Here is a 23,458-nt window from a genome sequence, read left to right on the forward strand (position 1 = left end):
AATTGTAGTGGTTGGAAGAGACCTCTGAGTACCATCCAGCATAAACCTCCCGCTAAAACATGTTCCCTACACTGGGTTACACAGGAAGGTGTCCAGGTAGGTTTTGAGCATCTCAAGAAAAGGAAAGTTCATAGTCTCTCTGTGCAGTTTGTTCCAGTGCTCTGTGATCTGTAGCTAGGCTGTTACAGGCTTCCAGCTAGACTCTGCACCACTGATCACAACCTTCTGGGCTCTACCAGTCAGTTCTCTTGACCACCTCACTGTCCACCCCTTCCTGGCCTCACGTCCTGACCTTACTTGTGAGGATGTTATGGGAGACAGTGTCAAAAGCCTTGTTGAAGTCAAGGTATATGACATTCCCCCCTCACCTACCCAGATGGTCATAGAAGTCTACCAGGTTGGTCAAACATGATTTGCCCTTCTTGACTACTGCTGACAACCTTCTTCTCCACTTGCTTGGAGATGACATCCAGCATAAGTTGTTACATCTGCTTCCCAGAAACAGAGGTGAGGTTGGCTGGACTGTAATTTCCTGAGTTCTCCTTGCCCTTTTTGAAAAGTGGAGTGATATTGGCTTTTCTCCAGTCTACAGATACCTCTCTCATTCTCTGGAAGCTTTCATAGATGATAGAGAGTAGTTTGGTAATCAATTCTGCCAGGTCCTTCAACGCTCATGGGTGCGATGGTAAACTTTAGTCTGCAGAATTTTGCTCTGTGATTGAAAGTACTTTTGAGAGTGTGATTTCTGGGTTTAACCTCGTTTTTGTGTTTGAGTAAGGTCCTTGGAGTTGCAGTGAAAAAAAGCTGCAGTATGGGACAAAACATTAAATACAGCAATTGAGCTACAAATGGAATGCAATTAGAGAAATAAGTGGAGTACTTAAGACAAAAGGCTTTTCTGAGAATTTTCTCATTCTGTCCTCATTGTAGTGATTTTAATTACAAGAAGAAAGATAAAGGGCTTTTATATTGTTTCACCTTAAATAGTGAATATGATAATGTGCTTAAATCACGTCAAATGTTTATAAATCTCTAATTATATAGTGAGTTAAAAGATGTTCTCAAGACAAATGAAACAAAGCTTTAGAAAATAAAGCTTTATTGGCAGATATAGTGGTCTTGTACTTAAAGCCCAGCTTGAAATGAAGTGGCAGTTTATCTGAGAGCAAGAATTTTGTCGTTATTATCTTAACTGAAATATCTTTGTGTGAGTGCAGATAGCCTACAAGACTCCAGACACTCATTTTATACATCTTGGGACAGACGTACGCTGTAGTCTGTACTTTCTATGACTCTTGTTTAAACAAGATGCTTTCAGGGTGGGACTTGATGGTCCTTAGTATTCTTTTACCATATACATTTAATGAAATAGTAGTCTCTCTGATTGGAATGGTCATTGCAATTATGAAATATTCCCCAAACCATTCCTACTGAAAGAAGCAGAACTTTCCACCTGTAAGTGAGCTAGTTATGCTAGGATATGGGCTTCTTAAACCTATAATACAGGGCCTAACAGAAGAAGCATTGTTTGTCCAGCATTGCTGACTCCTGAAACACAGTGGCTCCTGCAAAACTTCCTGAACAGCATGCCAAATTAGATGGTAGACATGTTAGCATATTTCAAATGTTAGCTGATATGTCAGCATAGTAATTCAAACTCACCTTGATTAGATGGCTGATATGATAAATGACCAGGAATGTCCTTCAAATTTCTCTGGAGGTATCTTTATCATACATGTGACATAAAGTGGAGACAGATCCAGATAGAAGGATAGCTTTCTGTAAGATGCTTTTTCGTCTGTACGTAGCCACTGCATCTTTAATTCATGTTTACTTAAGACAGAATCAGTGCTCTGATGTCCCGTCTTTTTCCCTTTTACTTAAAACAAGTGTTTTCTACGAACGTGACACTTGCTGGAAGATGGATCAGGCAATTGAAGAGTGTCCCTTCTTCTATGGCCTGAGCTTAGATAACCTCTACATTTAAAAATGCAAGAAATAATATGGCCTTCAATTTTTTTTAGTTCTTTTTTATAATGATGATTTGTACAGTAAAGAAAAATGTGTATATACCAGATTGATGTGAAGAGTAGTGCTCTTGCTAAAAACCTTTTTTAGTTTTAATTCCGTGAACCATTTAATCCCATTTTTTCACTAAACTCCTTTCATGTTGGCTAGTATCCAGAAATTACCTACAATTTTGCTTCTGAGTTTATAGAATCATGGAATAGTTGTTTGGGTTGGAGAGGCCCATAAAGCTCACCCAGTTCCAACTCCCTGCCATGAGCAGGGCTGCCCCCCACCAACTCAGCTGCCCAGGGCCCCATCCAACCTGGCCTCGAGTGCCTCCAGGAATGGGGCACCACAGCTTCTCTGGGCAGCCTATGCAACTGTCTCACCACTGTTACTGTAAATAATTTATTCTAATGTCTGATCTAAACCTACGTCTTTTAATTTAAAGCCCTTACTTCTTGTCCTCTTGCTACACCCCTTGATAAAGGTCAGTCCATAAAGCTGCATGAATGTATTTGAACACTTTTTGGTAATAATTACATCAGAATTACTGGAAATATTGAAATAGGGCGATTAATTTCTGCATGAGCCAGAAACACAAGAACTCTGTGAACTTTACTGTTCCGTTCCCTGAAGAAACAATTCTTTATGCTTTACAAGATAATGTATTTTTAAGTTCAGGTGACTCAAGAATTCTCACTTCTGAGTGAACTTTATTACCTCTGTAGAAGACTATATTCATTCACCACTCATGTACAAAGGACTTAACTCCTGGGAACAATGAATTCTAAATTTTGGATGTGTGCATAATGTTTTTTTTTTTTTTCCAAAATTAAAAAAAAATTGTAATCATAGTATTTTATTCCACAGTTTTTAAGCCTACTGGCCCTTACTTTTGACAGATTTTTTGATTTTATTCTCCAAAAGCTGTCTTTAATTGGAAGTTACTGTCATTTAAAAGGGAAACAGTTTTAGAATTCTGCATATTTGACAAAGCCAACTGATTTAAAAAAAAAAAAAAAAGGTCAGTACTATTACTAGCATTAGAACTTGGTCTGTTTGGCAGAACTGGACAGACTTTTTGCATCTCTCTTGAAAAAGACTTTTTTTGACCTATGAAATTGATACTAGTGAGTAACTTATGCTTCTAGTTTGCTTTTTCAGATATACATATATTATTTTCTTTTCTTTTTAGGGGGATTACTGAAGCTCGTTTTGTTTATGTCTTTGTTCTTGGAATAGTCTTCACTGGCACTAAAGATTTGCTGAAGTCACAGGTTATTTCTGCAGATTCCAGTATGAAGAGTACAGGACTATGGGAAGTGTATAGTGGATTGGTTCTACTATCAGCCCTTCTATTTAGACCACACAATTTACCAGTCTTGGTATTTTGTCTGTTGATACAGACAATGATGACGAAATACATCTGGAGACCTTTGAAATTTGATGCAGCGCAGATTACCATAATGCACTACTGGTTTGGCCAGGCTTTCTTCTATTTTCAGGTAAGCTGAATGCTCTCCCTGCTATGGGGCAGGGAGGGGAAATACTTTTCAAAAGAAATGTTTATGGAATGTGAAGTGGCAACTAAGTCATGGAGTGGGAGAGTTCACTGAGTTCTCAGAATTATTATGTTTCTAACAATGTTTCTGTCTCAGAATCAGGGAAGAGTATGTGCTTGATAAGGTGATACCCTCAGTCCAGAGTTGCACAATTTTCAGGAATATTAGCTATGTATAGTGTGGGGCTTTGGTCTGTCTGTAGACTTCCTAGCTACTACTGTGGTGGTTGTAAACTGAAATATATGAGCTGAGTTGATTAATAACTGTAACAGAAAAATGCTTTTTGGTACCTGGATCTTTAGATTTCCAAAACCTTTGGTAGCATCACAGTATATTCATATGAAGTTCACAATTGAAGGGAATCTCTTTGTCAATGTAAGGCATCTTAGGAGGATCAAAACTAACTGCTGTTCTTATTATAATGGATCATCTTTCCTGGAGGATCTAATAATTTCAGTGACATTGTTGTCCCCATTGCAAAAAAGGTTGCAATTACACAAAAACGTTTTGTTTTTTTTAGCATCAAAGTAAGAGAGGCTCTTTGCTCTTCTACTAGTGCTGGGAACTTAATGTAGCAGTGTCCTAAGAGAACATTAGTTAAGCTGGAAATCATGTTGTTACGTTCTGGTTCAGGAAGAGAGGCTTTCTGATTTGCTGCAAACTTCAAGGTAAGGGCTGTGCTGGATATAACTTCCAGGCATGGCTGAGGATGTTAAATTGTAGTCAAGCTTAGGGTACTTCACATACTTTCTAATTCTGTTAGTACAGTTTGAGTGGTGGCTTAACTTTGCTCTGAGAGTGCACATCAGAACAGAGGATCATTGGTGGGCATAGCATCATCGTATTTCATCCCTTCCTAACCAGTTTTCCTTCTACCTCCTGCTCCAAGGAGGTAACATTTTTTGATTGAATGTCTTTTGCATGTGTAGAGAATTACAATGCACACAACCAACTCCAATGATTGCCTTCTGAGAGCTGCCCTTAGTCGGACTGGAAAGAGGCTGAAAGCCTCTGCATACTGAGGTACTTAACAAAACCAGCTGTCAGAAATGATGGGTAGGCTGACAAGGAAGTCCTAATTATGGAAAAGAAACTAATAAAGAATAATTTTAATATTGTTGTAAAGCATCTATTTTCCAGTACCTGAAGGAGCCTGCAGGAAAGCTGGGGAGGAACTTTTTAATAAGGGCAGGTAGCAACAGGACGAGAAGAGATGGCTTTAAACTGGAAGAGGGTAGATTTAGACTAGATATTAGGAAGAAATTCTTTTCTGTGAGGTGGTGAAACACTAGAACAAGTTGCACAGTGAGGTTGTGGATGCCCCCTCTCTGAAAGTATACAAGGCCAAGCTGGAGGGGGCTTTGAGCAACCTGCTCTAGTGGGAGAAATCCTTGTCTGTAGCAGGGGGGTTGGAACTAGATGATCTTAAAGATCCCTTCCAACCCAAGGGACCCTTCTATGATTCTGTTTTCAGTAATGATGAATTGCTGGAGTTGGCTGAGAATTTCACAGAACCATCAAATCAGGAAATAGTTGAGGCTGAGAGGCACTTCTGGAGATTTTTCAGTCCAATATCCACCAATCAACAAGTGGGTCAACAAGGTTAGGTTACTCAGGGATGTATCCAGACTGATTTTAAATACTGCAAAAATGGACACTCTACAACCTCTCTGGGCAATCTCTCCCAGCATGTGTGCAACCTAACTAGTGAAAAAACTTAGATTTCAGTTCATGCCTATTGCTTTTCATCCTTGCAACAGACAGTACTGAAAAGAGTCTGACATCATCTTACACTCTCTCATTAATGTATTTATAGACACTGTTATGATTCTTGCTTAGCTTTCTCAAAAGTAAACACAGACTATTTTTCTGATAATGTTTGTAAAACAGCTGCATTTTTTTCCCAACATCATGTTTGTAGTCTATCAGTGGACCTACTCTAGCATGTTCATGTCTTTCTTTTATTGGGCAGCCTGGAACTGAAGTCAGGACGACAAGTGTGATCTCACTACTGCTAAAGAGAGGGAATGGAATGTCAATTTGAGACAGCTAGCAATGCTCTCCCCACTGCATTTCCAGGTGTTATTGGTCTTCTGTGACCCAATGGTAAATGGCTGGCTAATAGATTGTGTCCACCAGGACAACATATGTCCTTCTCAGACAAGCTGCTTTCCCAGTGGTCATCCCCCAGCCCACCCTGGCATATGAGTTTATTCTTCCCCATGTGCAGGATTTGGCATTTCCTGCAGTAGAACTTCCTGAGTTTGTTGTCAGCCCATTTTACTGGCCTGCTCAGGTCCCTTTGAATGGCACTGCATGTAGACTTGCTGAGGATGTTGTCTGTGCCGTGCTCCTTTAAGGAAGGTGGCCCCAGTGTGTGAAGCCCTGTGGCTGGATGCTAGTGAGTGGCCTCCAGGTGGAGTTTGTGCTGCTGATCAGAACCCTGTATGCTGAGTGGCTGGGCCAGTTTTCAGTCCACCTCTTTGTCCACTTATCTGATCTGCACTGCATCGGTTTTCCTGTTAGGATGTTACAAGGAAAATAAAAACGTCTTGAGATATTATATTTGCTGTGGAAATACTTATTTCTTCTCTCCAATCTGAGTGCTGTAAAAAAATTGTGAAATAACACTTGTGCAAGAAGTGGCAAAAAGTTTGGAAAATGTATCTTTCCATGTGTCTCTGCTGTGCCAAGCATCTTTTTTCCTATAAATGTAATTATTCTATACCAATGAAATGTATTTGTCCTATACCAATGCAAGGTAACCGATCTTACAGCACATGTAGATTTTTTAGTGGTTTTATACTGGTGTTACTGAGAAGATATTTGTTTTAAGATTTCTCTTCTTACATTATTGACTAATTTTTTGCACTTTTTACTATTCTTACAATCAAGGAGCTTTTTGATTTCTAGAAGATTAGAAGTGACTTCCACTTGAATTAACTGCACATTGTACTGTTGAATATCGTGCATTTGCCCGCTGTCCTTTTGGCAGTTTTGATATTTCCTTTAGTTGTCTTTCCTTTGAGAGTAATTGCATTTAGCATGATACAGATTTCAGCAAACTTGAGGATATTTTAAAAATTAGATCTTAACGCAGCAAGCTTCAATGCATGTAGACATGCTGCTGAATCACAGCATTCAAAGCTCAGAAGGGTATTGCATGCATTGTAGTGAGATGATTTCGTGACCATTCTTTATGCCCCCTTTGTTGGTTCAACAAAGAATGAAGAATGGAGAGTGATTATTAATTCCCAAAGCTTCTACTAGAAGCAGTCCAAAGCTTCCCACTCTCCCCCTGCCATTTTCTTTCTGAGATTGGTTTATTATTAAGTTCCATGTATGAAACAGAACAGACCCAGATAAAGGGCTGTCATGTTGTGTCTGATCATTTGTCTGTAAACTCCAGCTCTGAAGAAATTCTTTTGAATTTAATGTGATCTTGCTAAGTAATTGCTTAATCTGTATTCTTTCTAGCACGGTGTCCTTAAAAAATATATCCATTCTAGAAGATGTTGACAGCAGTCTCTAGCAGATTTTTCTTTTGCTATCTACTCTGAAAACCAAGGCATGTACTTATCTCTGCTGTATGTCCTAGACAGAGTGAAATGTCAAATGGATTGCAGTGGAAAGGGTTTTAGAAATACCAGTTTTGATTGTGGCCTTCATATTCCTAGAGATGATTTGAAAATAGAGCAATCAATTATGCTAAGTAAAAAAAGTTTTCAAGATAGGTGGAATTCTCCACTTTTCCTCACTCTTAGAAAGTTTTCAGTAATCATTTCAAAATGCTTTAATGGCATTTAAAGTAGATTCCCTACATAGGATGGAGATGAAAAGTTGGACCAAAATACTCTTGTTCAGGATAATAGCTTGTTTCATTTATTCTCTGATGAAGAAACTGTTCTGTAGCTATGAGAGAGAACAAACTGAATCATACAAACCTAACAGATGGTGTTTTTTTTTTTTTCCCCCTCAACTTCATAATTAAAGGCAGCTATGTGATGTGCAAGCTATTACTGCAGAAAAGCTGAGCAGAAGTGTTAGTAACTCATAAAATTACATAGGCTACAAACATCCCTCAAAATCTAGTCAAAGGTGACTGGTCAGTTGGCAGGTAGCTCTCAGTCTGTATTGAGAATAAGATTTCCTGTTTGGAACTATAGCTTCAGGGATGGAGAAAATTCTTCCGGCAGTTTTGCTGAAGAAACTTTACTTATTACATAGTATTCCAATCTAAACCAGTTTGGACTGGTTCTGTGACTGAACGAAGCAACCCTCAGTCCTACACCCTAAGAAAAGAGGAAGCGGGGAAGGGAAAAGGTGGGGAGGTGGGCCTAGATGGGAAATAAAGCAGTGGCAATGACAAAGAAAGGAAGCTGATTTACTAAATATGATAGCAGAATGAGAGATAATACATGTAATTCAATACAATTGAAACTGAAGCTAATAAATCAAATAAATGAGAAAGTGTCCAAAACTGAAGGTCTTATTCTAATGCTGTAGGCGAGATGGCTGCAAGTAAAAGAGTAAGCAAGTAAAAAGAAAAAGGCAGAGTCTCATGACTCCCTGCTGGTAAAGCCTGATGTCCATCAGGATTCCTAGGTCTGCTCCAGCTGGCTAACGTCAGCAGAGGGACTTCAATCTGCTGGTAGCAGCCGGCCCCATACAGCCCAGGACACCATTTGCCAGGGCATCCTGGGCTAATGCCAGCCGTAGCGCACTTTGGGGGTGTTCCCCCCCCAGGTGCAGAAATTTGCCCTTCCCCTCTCAGAAGCCCCTGCCTGCATTCATGTCTGGAATGCAGCAGTGGCATGGCAGCAGGAGAAAGGAGAGAAAGTGTCAAGGACGGGGAAGCAACAACCCCTGTGCTGTTAGCAACACCAACACGTATTTTTGCGGTCTTACTTTTTACTTTATTTCTGTGGTGGAAATGGACACTGATGACAAGGGTCCGCTGGGGCCAGTGTGTGTCTCAGCTGCCCAGTGACAGTCTCATCATCTCTGCCCCTGGTCTATTCCTGCCGGCGGGGTGGCCTCTTCTTTGGTGATGCTGAGGCCTGGCAGTCGCTGGCCTTCCTCTTTGGGGCTCGCCGGGGCCGCTGAGGTAGGCTGGTGCCGGAGGGCCCTGTCATAGCCTGTCTTGGCTCCTCACGGGACGCTGCCTGCTCAATGGTAACCATCCCAGAGTTGGAACGTGGGCAGCTGGGAGTCCCATGGAGCACTTCTGTCATGCCCCGCATTTCATCCCTGTTGGCGCTGGCAGGGCTGCTGGAAGGTGCTGGGCCAGGGACAGGAGCCTCTTCTTGTGGGGCAGCTCTGGGCTGTGATGCAGAGAGCTCCTGTGCCCCAGCAGCAGGGGCGACGTTGAGGCCCAGCAAGCGGTGAGCCTCCCTGCCCCACCTCTGCACAGTGAAGGCGATGAACTGCCTTATGAAGTTCCTTGTTTGGCCCTGCAGGTTGAGATTCAGCCTTTCTCTCAGGATCTCCTCCTCCAAGCCAACGAGGCGTAGGGCTGAGATGATGTCGTTGGCCAGTGTATTTGCGTGTGGCTGCTCAGTGCCCAGGATTCGGCGCAGTTTCCGCTGCAGCCAGGAGCGCAGGGGCTGCAGCAGGGCCGGGTGCTCCCTGAAAAGGGAAGCCCAGGTGGCAGAGGAGAGGCCACCTATGGGACTCCTGGGCATTGCAGACCAGGGCTGGGCTGCGCGGGGGCCTGCAGGGCTCTGTGTGGCGATGGATGCCACAGCAGCTGGTCCTTCAACCACGGCAGCAGGTCTAAGGACCAGTTCCTTGTAGTCGTTGTCCGCTTGCACAGTGTGGATGATGGACTCCACAGCCCGTTTGCAAAGCGGACATTGTGGCCTGGTGCTTGTCCACCGCTGGATGCAGGGGAAGCAGAACTTGTGACAGCACGGCATGGTGTACGCTGCGCTGTCCCAGTTGTCCAGGCACACGGGGCAGCGGGTGTCTAATGCTGCCTCCATGCTTCCACCGGTTGTGGTGGACTAGGGGGAGCGGGAGATGGCAACGCACTCCCCAGCACTGATGCTACAGCAGCTGGTGTCACTCTGGAAGAGGACAAGAGACATTAATCACACACCGGCCTGGGAAGGGTCCCTCAAGATGCCCCACTCCTCCTCCCCCCCACTGCCAGTCCCCATGCTGCCTACCTAAGCTGCTGCACGCGTCTTTCTGGGTTGTCCCGTCTGCCTGCTTCCAGCAGGGTTCGGGTAAAGAACAAATGGCTCTGAGACGGCCACTGAGAGCTGCGCTAGCAGCACCCAGAGCACGTTCCAGCTCCAAAGCTCGCGCTGTCCACACTCCAGTCCTCGCACACACGCTCGGTCGGAGGCCAGGCACGAACTGATGGGCTGAGCTGCTGCGCCCACGTTGAAGCATCTGTGGGCTATGGGGTCACAATCTGTTGCCTGGAGATGTCTCACGGCTGTGGCTTGGTCAAGCTGCTGGGCGTCACCTTTATTCGACCTTCTCTTGGGGACGTCATTGCCCATCCCACAGCGATGCCATAGTCCATGGCCGGGCCATCACAATGAACCGTCCTCACCTGTAGCACATGCTTCAGCACCAGCACAAGTTTCACAAGTTTCTGGGCTTTTCCCAGTGCCACTGCCCACTCCGTTCCCTACATGTCGTGTGCTTGGCATCAGTGTTTCACACAAATAACCAGGGCCTTGGCCACATCTTCTCATGGGCCCCGTGAGGTCACTGTGGCCATGGCACACAGCCCCAGGCATATGCAGCAAGAAGGTTTATTCAATAAAAGCTCATGTTTCTCTCTGATAGTTGGACTTGGTGATCTCAGAGGTCTTTTCTAAGCTTAATGATTTTATGGAGGGGAAGAGTGTTGCTTGTTGACATCTTCTGGATCCCCTCCTTTCTACGTCTCCAGTGAAGATACGCTGTTCTTGTGGAGCAGACTGCAGGTGTCCTAGAATGAGTAATTGTGTGTCATGGTGATGACCATCAATACTGAGGTCTTGGATTATGACCGACTTAGAAAAGACTTGTATTTCAGAGAAAGAATTATTCTCAAAAGGAAGACGAGCACTAAGGGAGTACCACTGGGCTGTTTCTGCAAGACAGGTCTATCAAATTCTTAGCTTCCCTGTTGACCTGTGATCAGCCTGCCTTGATACAGCTAATCATTCGTTTACCACCTCTGGTCTGATCAACATCCATGGTAGTATAGTGGGAGAGAGATGGAAGGGAAGCAGATCTTTATTGTGTGGGCACGAGATCCATTGCTGGCAGAGATTTCAGTGTCTTTTCTGTCTTTCTTTCCTCCAATTTTGTGGTTACAGGGACTACCACTATTAAAGTGGCTGGACTCGGAGTTGCACTGGAGCAGACGGAGTAAGCGGGTGAAAAGAAAAAGGCACAGTCTCTTGACTCCCAGTCAGTCCTATCTTTTCCTCAATGAAAAATGGTAACAGAAGTGGCTGGACTCGGTGTTATACTGGGTGTTTTATTTTCAGGCCAGCATAAAGTTCTTATTCTGCATTCCAAAATGTTCATGCGTTTCTTTTTGACATACAGAAATTGACAAACACTGGAACTTATTTTTGATGTATATCAGATTGGATACTAAATTTAAACTGTGCTAGCTAAATGAGGCAGGAGAAGAGAAATGTAAACTAAATATAAAATTCTTCCATCTGGTAATAGGAGAGAGATTTGGAAAACTCCTTTTTTCAATATGTACTAGTGTGATTATGACGAGAATGAGATTTCTTCTCTATGTTTCTTAGTTTTTATTAAATCTTGCCAGGCAAGATGATATGTAATGACAAAAGCAGGAACTCATTCTCACTAAGTGTGGAATATAAGTGATGGCCTTTTGAATAGGATAGTGAGTAAAAATAGCTTTATTCAGGGTAGCATATTTAATGAATGAGGCAGGATTCTTTTGAAAAGTATTATAGGATCCTTAAAGTCTTTATGAAACTATAGCATTAAAAATCCTAGGTGTGCACAATAAGCAAGTTTTGTAGGAACAGATTTTTTTTATTACTGTTATTAATCAGTCATTTCAAGAAAGGGGGGAGATGATAAAGTTGTCGTTTTGTAAGCTAGTATTTTAATTGTGAGTAACAGTTTTAAAAAAAAGTATTGAATGCATATGGTTTGATCTTACAATTGTGTTTGTTTTGTACACATTATCTGTGGTGGGGCCTTAAGCGCATCCCTTGTCTAGGAATTCTTTAGTGGATTTCAAAGTCATCTCCTACACCAAGAGGAACTGTTGTGAGAAAAGGCAGAAGCAGTGGCTTGGCCCTTCTTTGTTCTGGGAGCTGTTTTTAATCTGATACTTTACTTCTGGCTCCTGAGATGTGTCCAATTTCAGACCATCTCAATCCTGATCTGAACCTGAACCTCCTAGTGGTTGGGTTTCTTAACCTTCTCTTGCACCCACCTCATCACTGTGGATTTTACTGAGTGATCACTGGAGTGCATCTGACTCTGATCGCTATGTCCAGATCCAGTTCTTATCCAGACGTAGTGCTTGGCCTCTCAGTTCCTTGTTGATGAATCCATCACTGTCACCAGTCCGGTATTCATGCTTGTTTCCCAGCTTACATTCTTCTGCAGAGCAGCTGGCCCTTGCAGATCTCTGACAATTGGAACTTAAAAAGGCTAATTTATTAAACTACTTAGGTGACTCACAAATTTCTTTTATCTTCTTTTTGTTGTCCTTTACTAAAGATTTTGATGACCACTAAATATGGGCAGAGGTTGCTTAGACGGGTTTTGCAGACTTTCACATTCTGGCTGTATAATGTCTTGAGCAACCTGTTAAGTCCTTTGTGGCTGAACTTGCTTTCAGCAGAAGGTAGTAGTTGAAGACTTCTGAGTTTCCTTCCAAACTGGATTATCTTTTGTTCTATTGATACTGTTTTATTTGTGTGAAATTGGCTAAGACTTAACCTTGTTTTTCAGTCATGTTTTTGTAGTTAGGATAATTGCTTTATTCCTTACTTTGTGTAAATCAATTTAAAAAAAAAAAAGCTAAAAAGAATTCAGTATTGACAGATGTGGAACTGATACATATTGTCAGCACCATACTTATTTGCCAGTGTCATACTATTGCAAGTGTGTGAACCTCGTGATGAATTTGTCCACAGGCTTGAACAATAGATTGATTGCTTAGTTTTAAGCCCTGAGTTGTCCATATCTTTTAACTCATCACTTATTTCCCAGAAGTATTGTATATCTTTGTCGTTGCTACTTGTTTTTCAACATGCGGTGACAATATAAAAAATTACATTAATCTTCCTTAGCTGTGGCAGCTCTTAAAAAGTATATATGTTGCTGTAAGTATTTCTTAAGCTATTTTAGTTGAGTTGGACAGGAGCTCATAAATGAAGAAAAGAAAATGATGTGTTTCTTTACTGGTTTTATGTTTGTTTTGTTTGCATCCTTAGAGCAATGTATCTGTAGTAGAAAGGAAAGAAAGTACAGTCTCAAAACTTCTAAAACTTGTTTATACTCATTATTTTTTATCTCTGGAGGAGAACAGCAAAGGCTTTTATGTTTTCACAATAGTTTGTATATAGTTGATATTATCTTTTGGTAGAAAGATGGACTAAGAGACACTTTGAATTGATTTGTTGAATTCTATCCTCAGAGCAGGGGCAGCTGTGAGGTCAGAAAAGGTTGTACAGTGCTTTGTCTGATCGTGTTTTGAAACTTCTGAAGATAAAGGCAGCAGAACCTTTCAGGGCAGCCTTTTCCACTTACCTCATTTTTTCACCTTAAATTATTTGATTCAGGTAATTAAAGTTCTCTCATTTTGTTTGTGTACAGAATTCCAGTTACTATAAAATTACTGGAAAAGCTCAGTGGAAATACCGCAATGCGTCAGTTCAGTGTTTAAGCAAGCCAGGAGCATGCCAGTTTTGTATTTCACCTCTGTATTTCTCAGTTCAGTGAGAGTCATTTGAGATACTGTTGTTAATCACTTCTATATCATGAATGATATAACTGAAATTTTTTCAGAAGAATCATTGCAACTTTGAGGAGAGTTTTTGATTGCTTCCATTACTGTCTATGGAGACCTTCTTCACTGTTATGCAGCAGATACCCTGGTTAGTTTTCCCAAGCTAGTGTTTTTATATCTGTTCTTCATTGATCTAGATCATTAGGGATTACCATGGAATGCTTTTATGCAAAATTGAATTGTCTCCTGTCACTTTCTGCCATTATGACAATAAGCTATTGCACTGTTTGAAATATTTCAGTGGTACTTTAAAATAAATAGAGATTCTCTAAATTGTCAGTTATTTATGTATCATCTGAGTGTTAGAAGTTGTAAGCTACAGAAATCCAATTCAGATATATGAGCTAGTCTTGGAGAAAGGTATCTGCCACAAGGAACAAATGTTTCAGCAGAGCTCTTCCAATACTAGCTGACGGGCCATCCATGAGTCTCAGTGAATTCCTGAAACTTATGAAGATTAACAAGGTGAAGTCCACCACCAGTACCTGCTGGGTGCCAGCCAGACGAGAAGCAGCTTTGCAGAAGAGGACCTTGGGGTCTTGATGAACACCTAGTTGTACATAAACCATCAGTGTTGCTAAGGAAGGTAATGCCGTCCTATGCTACATTAGCCAAAATATTGCCATCTCATCAAGGGAGGGGATGCTTCATGTCTATTCAGCATTGGTGAGGCCATATCTGGACAACTGTTTAGCTCTGATCTCCTCAGTACAAAAGAGATGTGGAGCTAATGAAGATAATCTTAACTGAGGACCACCAAGATGACTGAGGGACTGGAGCATCTCACATATGAGCAAGGGCTGAGAGCTGGAACTGTTGAGTGTAGGAGAGAGCTCAGAGGCATCTCATCAATGTTTAGAAATACCTGAAGAAGGTGGAAAGAGAAAAGAGCCTGGCTTTTTTCAGTGAGGGGAGGCAATGGGCACAAACTTGCACACAGAAGGTTCTCTCTGTGTATCAGGAAGCACTTATTTAATGTGCAGATGATACTTGAACAGGTTGCCCAGAGAGGTTATGGAAACTCTTTCTCAGAGGGCTTCAAAAGTTACATGGACGTGGTATTGAGTGAGGTCTCTTAGTAGCCCTGCTGAAGCAGTCTGGTTGGAGTACATGGCCTTCAGAGACCCCTTGTAACCTCAGCTGTTGTATGATTTGTATTCTGTTACCTGTTTCTCCCAGTACTCTCCTGGTAATCACTTCAAACAAATTCATAGATGCCTGGGATAAGCTGCATGGTGAATGTTGTATGTTTTTTTTATGTTTCTTAAATATGCCTTTTACTGATGATTTAAGCTGTCTAGGCAGTTTGTCCATTTCAGTACCAGCTGTTGTGGTACGGAGAGTTGGGAATGAGAAACATCTCTGCAGTTGTGAGTCTTAATCCAGTTACATGCAACTTATGTTGTGGATGAAGGGGAGGCTTCTGTTCTACTACAGACTCCAAACTGGAGCCCTGCTGTCTCTAGGAGCAAGAAATATTTATATCCTGGTGTAATTTTAAGCCACAAACCTAAAGTCTTGGTTTTGAGCCACGAGTGGTGAAAAATGTATATTTTCATCACTATGACTGAAATCAGATAATGTAGCTGCCTGTTTTAATACCTTTTCATAATATAATTTATTAAACATCAGGCATACGTATTTGCAGACAAAAAAAAAGACAAGCAAAAGATGTGTTCATGCCTGACGTAATCTTTAAATCCTAAATTGAAGCTGTTGTTTGGTAAGGTTTTGTATTGAAATTCCAGAGTGAAGATCGTAAATAATATGACTGTACAGTAAAGTAGCTCAAAGAGTTGATACAATAACTGGTACAAATAGTTGATGTAATAATTAATTCCATTTTAATGGAATGTATCCTAGATGTTTCTTTGGAGATAATTGAATCTTTTGGATTTTATTCCTATTTTCAGGGAAATTCAAATGGCATTGCTACTGTGGATGTTTCAGCAGGGTTTGTGGGACTAGAAAGCTACGTGGAGATACCAGCAATCTTCCTTACAGCATTTGCAACATACGCAGGACCTTTGCTTTGGGCCATTCATCTTCTGTGCTACTTGAGTTCTGAAGTCAGCAGGTAATCATGTTTTGAACTAAAATAATGCTTCCTTATGTATTGCAGATACCTTCCTTATAAATACACCTTTTCAAACAAGTATTTTTCTTTACACCATTCTTTCAGTTAGTTTTCCGTTAAGAAAATGCATGTTATTTTTCTTTTTGTTTGTATCACCTCACTCTCCTGGTTTCATTTTACCTGCAGTTTTCATTTTATTTGCACTACTTTAGTAATTTTGTTTCTTAATGAGTTCTCAGCTTGCTGTGCTAAATTATTTAAAATTTTATTATATTTTGTTGTAACAAAGTATGCTGTCTAAAAACATTCTTTTTAGAATCTGTTAAGAAGGAGGCTTGAGAAGGCCTTTTCAAAATAATGACATGGAATTCAGATGTAGTATACTGTTCTTTGAACAGCTCTCCTTGCTTGGCATAGTAGCATGCAACTCTATATAGATCAAGCAAGTTTATTTTATTGCATGTTACTGATTATTGCTGTCACTTGTAGTTAAAATATTTGTACTTTAGGATATTTTGTATAGCAGAGGCATTAAAGAATACAAGATAAATTAATGCATTTGGAATTTCAAGAAGACATAATTGGAAATTGTTATGCATCTTAGTGTGCATGAAATAGCCAACTGGACTCTCCATTATTACATTTAACTCATCATCTTGGTCACTCGAGAGGTGCAATATGTTAACAGGAGTGGCTCTATGTTCAGCACCCTATAACATTATTCTACAAATGCAAAAACATGATATATTTTCACTGAAATACCACTTGACAGAGACCAAGTTCTTACCATTCCGGAACTTATAGTCAGCTACATATCTTTATTATCTTTGGAATTTAAATTTACACTTTTTTTCTTTTTAAATTAGAAACTAAACATTGGAGCAGGACTAATAAATGGGATTTTAGACAGTATTTTGTTTATTACAACTCTTTGCCTTATGCATAGTCATTCTGTAAACGTCTGACTTCCCTTTGTCTACATTGCTGTCCAGTCTCATCTTGTTCGTGCTTTTTGTTATCTGGCTTCTCTTCTACTTGTTTGCTTTGCCTATATGTACACTGTGAACTCTCATGTTGGCACACATGCATTCATTATATGTGTAATGAAATGGGATCCTTAACTCACACAGCTGCATAGAGCTGTGCAGGCCTTTGTGCCAGAAATGACCTATTCTTGTGCTCTAAATTCCTGCACTGTGTGTGTTGTTGTGTATTAACAAGCACCTTTCATGGACAGAGACACACCTTATTCACTGGTCTGCCTATGTACCATACTGCTCTTTAAAGACACAGCTGTCTATACTTTGTCTTGGTGGAATTATACATACCAGTGCTGGATCTGTATTGTGCCAGTAACGCACTGCTTAGTAGAAACTTAATGTAGTGCATGACCTCTTAGATTGAGGCCTATTTTCCTGAAGTCATCCTTGATCTTACGTTGGCTGATATTGTCTAAATACTGGTGTTTATGTATAGTACATCTGAAATCCAGCCTTTTAGCTGTTCATTCTGATATTTTTTTGGCTTAAGTAGATGCGGAATACTGTATCTATTGATGCCTGGATTTGTGTAACCACCAGACTCCCCTCTTGATTTTTCCTTACCATCTGATGTCTTGATACCAAACCCAACACTAACTCCCTGTTTCTAACACTCCTTTTTTGTACTGTTATTCTAGCACTCTTTTGTTATTGCTGTGATCCATTAGTATATCTTCCCAATATCCAAGCTCTTCAATCATTCAACTTCCATTCTTTATACTCTCTTTAAAAACAGAGTTGCCATGTACATACAAAAATCCCTGCCTCTTGTCTTCTAGTAAATATGTGACTCATGACCTTGACTATTACTTATGCTCTATTAATCTACTGTTTTTTTTCCCCTAATTGCTTTATATCTCTGTTCAACTATACTGTACTGTGCTTAAAGTGTTTCTTCTGGTCATGTCCATGTTGCACAGTTTTTCTGTTTTTTTTTGTTCCACTTTCCATTCTTCATTACTACACTGTAGGTACTTCGGAGCTAGATATTTTCTCTGAGTAAAGAGGAGTAAGCAGCCTCATAGGTGTTGTGTGAGGAGGGAGAGTAAAAGAATAAAAGCTATTGTAACGTGTTCAAAGAGTTGAAGTCTTAATGTTATTTAGACTCCAGATGGCAGACTGATCAGCACTAACATAAAATTAAGAAAAAAATGATACCACATGGCATGTTGTTTGAAAGCACTTCTAACAAATTAATGAAAAACTTTCTGTAACAAAATCTTTGAAGATCTTTACATGGTTAGTATTTTTTCAAATAATGTGCCTTCATAGTAGTGTGGGTTGTTCTCATATTTTCTTGGTTGAATTTTTGCAGATTAAAAGCTCAACTAGTAGTGTTGCCAGCTACACTGCTGGTTTAAACTGATGTCACGTGGGTAGCTGTGACCTGTAATACCCACATCACTTATGTAAGTAGATTCCATCAAGCAGCTTTCTAGTGTAGAAATTTTAAGCTTCATTTGGGTCAACTGGTAAGGTTGTTTGATCTCCTAAACAGTGAATAACTCTGGATTGAAATCTCTCGAGCCCCTGGGACTTGCTTCTGTTGGTACCTTATCGTGATCAGAACTTTGGTCAACATGCTCTTTATTTTACTTTTGTGTTTTGTAGCTGGCTGACCGATTTCCATATTGCTTTGTTGTTATTCCTTGGAGCAAAATCTCAAACTGCAGAAGGCGCAGATCAGCTGCTCCACTTTGTTTCTTAAACATATGGATGATTGAGTTTCTTAAAAAAAAAAAAGCAAAATTTGAGATATTGTTCTTAAAGGCTTCTTATTAAATGCTTTATATGCAGTGCCTCAGTCAATATAATTCAAAGTCTTTCCCTTCTTATGCGATCCTGAATGAAGATCCTTTCCCCAGGAAGGGGAAGGTCTAAAAAAATTCAGCTGCTGTACTTTTGTGGAATATGCTGAAGTTGCCATCAGGATTGCTGACCCACTCTGAAACAGTCACAGTTGACTGGATGTGTTCAGAACAGCACAGCAATGTTGTCCTTTCTGCAGTTTCTAGCATCCTGCAATCTGTTTTGGAGCTGCTTGCATCTGGGGAAATCTACATGGACAGAGAAGCCTGACCTCAGTTCTAGCTGTCTTCATTAATTCCAGCCACTTAGTGGAGCCCTATATAACTGATAAGGTGTGCCAGATGCGTTTGCTTAGTCATTCTGAAATTCTTAGAAGCTGAACTCTATTGTGGCTATAACTTCCAAGGAACAAGTACACATGCATACTTTCCCTCCTTCTGCACTTTGCACTCATTCAGTCATAAAATGCTTGAGTATGGAGGGCATCTCCTCATATCATCTGTGCCAACTCTTCTGTTCAAAGGACACTACTATCCAAACAGAACAAGTTCCTCAGGGCCATGTCCAGTCAGACTTTAATTATCTCTAAGGCTGGACACTCAACAGTCTACTTGGGAAAACTGTAGATGACAACCATGACAGTAAAATGGTTGTTTTCTGATGTTTAAGTGTCATTTGTTCTATTTCAGTTTGTGTCCATTGCCCTTCATCCTTACTTGGGACCCAACTGGTAAGAGTCTGTGTCTTCTTTACTGTTGCCTATGAGATATTTATGTATATTGAGAGGAGCCTTTTCTCATCAAAACTAAATATTTCCAATTTTCATCGTTTCTTCTCTTCTGTCAGATGCTTCATTCCCAGTATCATATTTGTGGTCCATCAGTAGACTTGCTCCAGTATATTCATGTCTTTCTTAGACAGGGGAGCCCAAATCTGGAGCCAGGACAACAAGTGTAATCTCACCACTGCTAAAGGGAGGGAATGGAGCATCAACTTGAGACAGCTAGCAATCCACTGCAGTCCCAGATGATACTGGTGTTTGACCCAGGACAACATATGTCCTTCTCAGACAAGCTGCTTTCCCAGTGGTCATCTCCCAGCCCACCCTGGCATATGAGTTTATTCTTCCCCATAATTGCAGGATTTGGCATTTCCTGCAGTTGAACTTCCTGAGTTTGTTGTCAGCCCATTTTACTGGCCTGCTCAGGTCCCTTTGAATGGCACTGCATGTAGACTTGCTGAGGATGTTGTCTGTGCCGTGCTCCTTTAAGGAAGGTGGCCCCAGTGTGTGAAGCCCTGTGGCTGGATGCTAGTGAGTGGCCTCCAGGTGGAGTTTGTGCTGCTGATCAGAACCCTGTATGCTGAGTGGCTGGGCCAGTTTTCAGTCCACCTCTTTGTCCACTTATCTGATCTGCACTGCATCAGTTTTCCTGTTACGATTTTACAGTGGCAAGAGCCTCCTTGTGAACTGCAAGTGTGTTGGATACATAAAGTCCATGCATTGTCAGGGCTCTCTGGTAAAAAAAAAAAGATTAGAAAATAAGGAAAATCAAGTTGTAAGTGGTTAAACAATTTGCATCCACTTAATCAGGCACATGGAAGAATAAGATTTTCTTCTCATGTGCAAAGGTAAATATGCTTCTAAAATAACTAATGGCATGTGACAGACAGGCATGTGGATACTAGTGCCACTTTTTGTCCTTCATGCTCTCATAAAAAACTTGGCAGCTGGAATCTGATGGGATTTTCACAGACAGAAATAGTAAGAACTGTTCTGCTTTAGTCTCCATGGAAACTGTGCAATAACTCTTGACTATGCTTCTGAGACAGTCAGCACTGATGAAACAGATGCCTAAACTTAACCAAGCATTCTCTTTGTGACCAGCATAAATTCCAGAGAGCACATGAGTCATGTAAAGAGTAGTTTTTAGAGTGCTCACTGTATTGCTCTACTCTGAATTAGAACCTAGCATTTGGGGATTCTTATGACTGGAAGGGCCATGTTATTGTATAACCAGACCTGTATTACATGGCCTCACTGCACTCATCTCACTCCAGATGGATTCAGTTTTTACATTCCTACCCAAACAGAGTTGTCTTTTGGGTGACAGTCACAGTGTTGTGTAATTAGCTTTCTTCAAATAGACAGCATTGTAGTTTTCAGGTTACTTGTTCATTAGAATCTCTGTTTTAATTGGTTTAATGAGTCAGGTTTCAGTGTGAATGCTGTATGTCTCCTAACATTAGAAGAAAGCTGCAAGTCCGTTGGCTTCTCTTCCCTACTGATCAAATGTTTTAGTAATGCTTTCCTATTAGCAACCTTTCAGGCTTTCAGGGGTTGAAAATCTAACTTATGCCCAGTGAGGGGATGTTTGTTGCAAAACACTTAATGTTATGCTGGGACTTTGTTAATGTAGAATATTTGCACAGTAAGCTTAAGATTTGCTGTGACTTTTTTTATGATGCTGATTTAAAAAGTATGCTTGTTGTAGGAATATCTAACGTTAAAGTTTCAGCTTTTGCCATCTCCAATCTAATTCATTTCATTTATGGAGTCCTCCATTCACAGTTCATGCTAATATATTAATCCTTTTTCTTTCTTATATAAACTGAATATGCAGTGAGTGTTTTAATATTATTTCTTCTATGAGTTCTAGGTAGAAATTGCAGTCCTCCCAAAAGACAAAGAAACAATCCAACCCTTTTTTTCTGAACCCTTCAGTATTGTACATAAATAGTATTTAATTCCTCTGGTTTCACTCAATTCTCTCTCCCTTAGGTTAATTAAAGATGAAGAAATGTTTACAGCTATGAATATGTTGCAACTACATTTTCTAGAATGGTAATACCTGCTCTATGCTGTGTTTGCCAGCAATCGAGCTCTCTGACTAAAATAAAAAATGTAGAAGAAGGTATCTTATTCCTTCCTGGGTGTAGAGAAATCTGGGAATCATTTCAAAGCAGAAACGTGGCTTTATTGCCACAGGCTGGAAGACTATTGTACTCACTTTGGCATCTCCTGACATCTTGTCATTGTGAGTATGATCTGGAGATTCCTCTTAGTCATCATTAAAGTTCTGTGATGGAGACCTCTTCATCAGTTGCCTCAGTGTTAGAAACAAATGACAAGTTACTTGAAATCCTTCTGCAAAATAAATGTCATCCTCTTCCTTTATGGACCAGTTGTGCAGCTGTGTTTTAGGAGATGAAATACTTTCTACTTAAATGTTAAAGGAAATTGTGAGCACAGAATTATAAACACACAGATTTGGAGTGGGTTGGGCTTTTTTTTTTTTTTTTTCCTTTATGTAGATGAAAGTAAGCATCTAAGCAGATTTGGAACTTAAAAACTTATCTAATATTTGGTAGAGTTCATATATTAAGCATGAGGTCTTCCAATAATGACTACTGACCTTAATTGAGTACACATGCTTCATTGTGCTAGGTATTGCCCAAGTACATTATAGGGTTGACCACACAGCTTTTAAACAGTCTTATTGATGCTGTGTACTGGCATTTACTATGAGACTGTTATTACTGACAGAATTACTGGTTTAGGGGCTACTTTAAATCAGTGTGACAAGCATGCTTTTTGATTTTTTGCATAGTCTTTCACTTTTGCTTTATGGGTAGTCTTGAATGGAAAGGAAAGAGTTCTAAGTTTACGGATTTTTGTTTCTGTCAAAGCTCCAATTGTTCTAAGAGTTGTACTATCTTCCTCCTCTTTGATCTTCTGGTGTCTGTCTGACCTGTAGAACTAGGTTCAGAAGTCCTTGGCTGTACAGCCTTCTGGTTTCAGTGTATCTGCAGAGCTACTAGCTGTTTCTTGCTCTACAGAGAGTGCAGATATGCAGTATTGCTTTGTTGTGCACTGTTTAACCTTCATTCTTGTTTGTAATCACTGCACGATGAGACAGTATTTTCCTGACATCCTTTACAGAAACCAGTTTATTATGTTTAATATATACCTAAGGTTATTGGCTCTATTAGGAGAATCATTACAGTACTGGGCATGAGTAGCCTCAGAATATCAATTTCAGGCAGAAATTTTTGGATCACGTGATAAGAAAAACAGAATTTCTTCAAAGAGTGCTGATAGTCTAGATTGGATCCTTCAGTTTGACTCTAGAAGGACTTGAAAAATTTGAAAAGGACTTTCTGAAAAAACGAAAAGATGATGAAAAGAATGCTAATTAATTTCTGTGTCAGTAAAAGAAACTTCTGGTGTTGAACTGTGAACTGTGGCTGTTTGAGAGTGACAAAGCAAAGCTAGCTTGCCTTGGAGTTCCAAGTAAGCATTCACGGAGCATGCTTCTTTCAAAAGAAAAAAAAAAAGCATTGGAGGTGCATTAAAAACTATTATTGTAAATTCTAATGGAAGGGACTAGGTGTTTCTATATTCACATCTAAGATGTTTTCTTTGATTAGCCCATGCAGCCATTTTTAGTGGAGGATAGACCCTGAGGTTTGGTGTTGCTGCAGAAGGAAGTTGTGCTTGTACTTCCACTCTTTCTCTCACTGTCCCTTGTACTCTTGCTGGGGATGCCCCCTCACCTGCATAGTCATGCTTTCCCTCTTCTATCCTGCTGTCCTCTTATGTTGCGCTGCCATGCTATACATATGCCCTCCTTCCACAGCTTATTTCTCTTCTCTCCTGCTTTCCCACCCTCTTACAGGTGCTTATCCACAGTCTGTACTTTCCCCATCTCTCATATGGTTTGTCTCCATTTATCCTGTGCACGGACTTCACCCACTCCCCACCTCTTGTACATTCCTCTTGCCTGTCACACCCCTGCTTCCCACTCTCACATTTTCTCTGGGCACTTGTCCACTCGCACATGTGCTCTGCTCCCTGTCCTTGTGTATAATTTCCCTCTCTCACAGTGCACCTCCTCCATGTGCTTCATTTCTCTATTTCATTGCTTCCCATTTGTGGTAC

General features: G+C 40.5%; 2 protein-coding genes across 9 annotated transcripts in view; one reads left to right on the forward strand and one right to left on the reverse strand.

Moving 5' to 3' along the window:
* PIGG (phosphatidylinositol glycan anchor biosynthesis class G (EMM blood group)) overlaps window positions 1-23,458 on the forward strand; it is an 81,634-nt gene that overhangs the window by 41,721 nt on the left and 16,455 nt on the right. For 3 of the 8 annotated variants that reach the window (XR_014880350.1, XM_085212881.1, XM_085212882.1), the window contains exons 11-13: window positions 3,209-3,518; window positions 15,507-15,670; window positions 19,209-19,249. Coding sequence is in view for 4 of the 8 variants with exons in the window: in XM_085212881.1 (XP_085069007.1) it covers window positions 3,209-3,518; window positions 15,507-15,670; window positions 19,209-19,249 (515 nt within the window). In the remaining 4 variants the exon portion in view is untranslated. Of the gene's footprint in view, window positions 1-3,208; window positions 3,519-15,506; window positions 15,671-18,025; window positions 19,151-19,208; window positions 19,250-23,458 lie in introns of those variants that run through there. The other 5 variants (XR_014880352.1, XR_014880353.1, XM_085212880.1 and 2 more) reach the window with 3 other exon arrangements.
* LOC146542294 (E3 ubiquitin-protein ligase Topors-like) lies at window positions 8,591-9,618 on the reverse strand. The gene has a single exon (XM_085213703.1). It carries the CDS (start codon window positions 9,557-9,559, stop codon window positions 8,591-8,593), a length of 969 nt encoding a protein of 322 aa, XP_085069829.1. The 5' UTR covers window positions 9,560-9,618.

This window comes from Meleagris gallopavo, chromosome Z (genome assembly GCF_905368555.1).
Source record: "Meleagris gallopavo chromosome Z, MGAL_WU_HG_1.1, whole genome shotgun sequence".
NCBI classification, from domain to species: domain Eukaryota; kingdom Metazoa; phylum Chordata; class Aves; order Galliformes; family Phasianidae; genus Meleagris; species Meleagris gallopavo.

Excerpts from the sequence above, each read along its gene's own strand:
- LOC146542294 (XM_085213703.1), bottom strand. The coding sequence starts at position 9,559 with ATGGAGGCAGCATTAGACACCCGCTGCCCCGTGTGCCTGGACAACTGG.